Source organism: Antrostomus carolinensis, unplaced genomic scaffold (genome assembly GCF_000700745.2).
Source record: "Antrostomus carolinensis isolate BGI_N321 unplaced genomic scaffold, ASM70074v2 scaffold22877, whole genome shotgun sequence".
Taxonomy (NCBI): Eukaryota; Metazoa; Chordata; class Aves; order Caprimulgiformes; family Caprimulgidae; genus Antrostomus; species Antrostomus carolinensis.
In genome coordinates, this window is record NW_010325627.1 from 954 (window position 1) to 4,150 (window position 3,197).

The 3,197-nt window shown below is 56.8% G+C and overlaps 1 protein-coding gene across 4 annotated transcripts; it reads left to right on the top strand.

Moving 5' to 3' along the window:
• Nucleotides 1-234: 234 nt before the first annotated feature.
• STMN4 (stathmin 4) lies at nt 235-3,146 on the top strand. Of its 4 annotated transcripts, none has more exons than XM_010171306.2 (5): nt 235-285; nt 715-810; nt 1,392-1,600; nt 1,798-1,989; nt 2,968-3,146. In XM_010171306.2, the coding sequence occupies exons 1-5, from the start codon at nt 273-275 to the stop codon at nt 3,025-3,027; spliced, it is 570 nt and encodes a 189-aa protein (XP_010169608.1). In that variant the 5' UTR covers nt 235-272; the 3' UTR covers nt 3,028-3,146. The 4 variants fall into 4 exon arrangements, with proteins under 4 accessions (XP_010169608.1, XP_010169609.1, XP_028941628.1 ...); XM_010171307.1 differs by having other exon boundaries at nt 273-285; nt 1,395-1,600; nt 2,968-3,060; XM_029085795.1 differs by lacking the exon at nt 2,968-3,146 and adding an exon at nt 2,497-2,640 and having other exon boundaries at nt 273-285.
• The last annotated feature ends 51 nt before the right edge of the window (nt 3,147-3,197 follow it).

Genomic DNA, 3,197 nt, shown 5'->3' on the forward strand with positions numbered 1-3,197 from the left:
AAGTGCCCATCACACCAATGTGTGCCCATCACCACAGCAGTATGTGTCCATCACACCAGTGCCCACCACCACACACCAGTGTGCCCATCACAATCCAGTGTGTGCCCACCACATCAGCCCAGCCTGCCCGTAAGGCCATGGGTGGGCAGCTGGCCCACTGCCTGCAGGGGACAGGCAGGTGATGCCACCATCCCCAGGACACCCCTCACTGATCCTGACTCTTTCCTCCCCCAGGAACTCTCTTGCTGCTGACGCCCAAGGATTGTCACACCATGACTCTGGCTGGTAGGACACCATCATGGGGCTGCACGTGGGGACAGGGGACAGCATGGTGAACTCAACCCCATCAACCCAACCCTGGCACCTACCCCATGCTGGGGCACCCCTAGTTTGAGTAGGACCCCATCCAAACCACCCTGGGGATGACTCTGCCCCGAGACAACCCCTGGGATGGTCACAGCAAGAGGTTGTGCGTGAGGTGGACCCACCAGGACAGACATAACCCATGTGGCCATGGGTAAAGCACCCACCTCCGCGTGCCTCAGTTTCCCCTTGGCACACCTTGCTTCCCCCCACCCAGATCACCCTGTTTGCAATATCTGGGCAAACTTTGGTGTCAGCTCCTGTCTCCATCCCAACCCTTCCCTGACCCATGGCAGCTCCTGTCTTGGACCCTCCCACCCCTCTGACCCCAATCCCACCATCTCTTCCCAGCTTACAAAGAGAAGATGAAGGAGCTGCCCCTCGTCTCCCTCTTTTGCTCCTGTTTCCTCTCAGATCCCCTGAACAAGCCGACGTACACCTATGAAGGTAGGAACCTGCTGCCCACCCATGGTTGAGAGGTCCATGAATGATAGGAGCTTCAGACCCCCACCCTTGGCATGAGCAAGGTCACCCTCAAACCAAGAGGGGTGGCTTCATGGTTGGTTGGCAACCATGGCTCCATTTTAGGCAACTGGCACTGGGTGATTGATTCATGGCATCAAGTCCAGAGCCAAGAGCAGCCATGGAGGGGAATGTCCACCCTTGGGGGTCTCCTCCTGGATTGTTGTAGGAGGATCTGCAGCTGGAAAGGGTCTTCATGGTCAAGTTCCCAGTCCCCACAGCAGGGCTGAATGCTACTCTGCTTGCTCACCTCTTCTCGGGTTGCCCAGTCCCTCAACTCAACAAATATTCCCAACTCAACCCCCTTGATGGGTGTCCTGGAGTCACCACCCCAACCCACAAGATTGGGGTTGGACTATAGGGTTGTGTGTGAATTTGGGTGAAACCCATGGAGATCCAGGAAGGTGGTGATGTGTGGGTGGGCTGCAGGTGTAGGAACCCAAGATGATTCCCTCAAAGGGGTGGGATGCACCCATACCAGTGGTCAGCCCATGCCCTTCTCCCAGCAGACACCGTAGACCTCACCTGGTGTGTCATCTCCGACATGGAAGTCATTGAACTCAACAAGCGGACCTCGGGGCAGTCCTTTGAGGTCATCCTGAAGCCCCCATCATTCGATGGCATCCCTGAGTTCAACGCCTCCCTGCCCCGGCGGCGTGATCCATCCCTGGAGGAGATCCAGAAGAAGCTGGAGGCGGCGGAGGAGAGGAGGAAGGTGGGTCTGGTGGCTTGTGTGTGGCAGTGTGGCATGGAGAGGTGCCATGGGGACATCCAACCTTGCACTCAAGGTGCTCACTCAGCAAGGTACACCCCACTCTTGGGGGTGACACTGAGTTTGGGGAGGGTGGTTTTGGCCTGGAGAGGAAGGGACCCATGGTCCTCATGGCCATCATGTCTGCTTTGCCTCTACAGTACCAGGAAGCTGAGCTGCTGAAGCATCTGGCAGAGAAGCGGGAGCATGAGCGAGAGGTCATCCAGAAAGCCATTGAGGAGAACAACAACTTCATCAAAATGGCCAAAGAGAAGCTGGCCCAGAAGATGGAGTCCAACAAGGAGAACCGTGAGGCCCATTTAGCGGCCATGCTGGAACGCCTGCAGGAGAAGGTGAGAACCTGGTGAGGAAGGAGGGGAGATGTATTGGGACACCAGTCCAAGAGGGTGTCACAGGACACTTGGGCACCCTGCATGGTTCTTGGGGTGGTATGGTGTTACTCCCTGGGGACACCACCAGAATGGGGACCTCCCCTCTTCCCTTCCTACCATGTGGCAACACCCAACCCAACCCAACCAACCAACCAACACAACCCCAGGGTGGGGGGTCCTGCCTGACATGTCCATAGGCTCATGAGTGGTTGGTGGGTGGAGAGCTGGGACCTGTATCTTGTCCATAGACATGCAAAGCCTTTGCTTTCCCCATGTCCCATCATGATGGCCTTGACCTACTACTTGCAAATTTTCCACCATCCTGGTGGCAGATCTTCCCCTGGTCCCTTCCCCAGAGGCCATGGAGCCATCAGCTCCTCAGTAGAGCTGGAAGGGTCCGTGCTACCATGTTAGGAGATGCTTCCACCCTGCCAGCCTGTGCAGACCTCTTCTCTTTCCCCGAAGCAGGTCTGTTCCCAACCTCAGCACGGAAGGTCCCACCCTCACCACCTCCAGCTCCCTCCAAAACATCCCTTCTGCAAGGAGCTCGCCCAGTGCCCTTCTCCAAACGCCTCAGCTAGCCTTGGGTCAGAGGCAGAGAGCACGAGATAATGAAGGACAATCTGAGCTAACCCCATCTCCTTGGGGTTCCTGGTCCATCCCGTCTGGTTGACGTCTACCTCCTAGCTAGAGGGCAAGGACAATCTGTCCCTGAGTGCCTCCACAACCCATAAATAACACCCCAGGGGAGGAGATGACGCTGTTGACCCATCAGTGGTGTCCCTCAGGGGATGAACCTCATGAACGCCCTCGTGCCTTCGAACCCCTCCGAAGCTGCTGCCTCACCTCATGGGGACCTCGAAGTCCATCCAGCTAATGAGTGTCCTCCCCCCTTCCTCCTCCTCCTCCTCCTCCTTCCCTCCTACCCTCCTCCCACAGGACAAACATGCGGAAGAAGTGAGGAAAAACAAGGAGCTCAAGGAAGAAGCCTCCAGGTAAAGAGGCGATGGTTGGACTGACAGCTCCAGGGAGGTGGTGGAAGCTGCTGAACTCAAGGTTGGATGGTGGAAAGGTGGACGTTCCTCTGCTTTCTTTGTTCGTGAATGTAAAGAGTTGACAAGTGAAGCCATCCTATTCGTGTCGGGGAGGGGTGGGGAGGGAGGAGAAAG

What these genes read in the sequence shown, in the direction of transcription:
- STMN4 (XM_029085795.1), top strand. An exon ending in CGGCGGAGGAGAGGAGGAAG is followed by an intron (nt 1,601 to 1,797) that starts GTGGGTCTGGTG and finishes TTGCCTCTACAG; the next exon opens with TACCAGGAAGCTGAGCTGCT. An exon ending in TGGAACGCCTGCAGGAGAAG is followed by an intron (nt 1,990 to 2,496) that starts GTGAGAACCTGG and finishes TCCCCGAAGCAG; the next exon opens with GTCTGTTCCCAACCTCAGCA.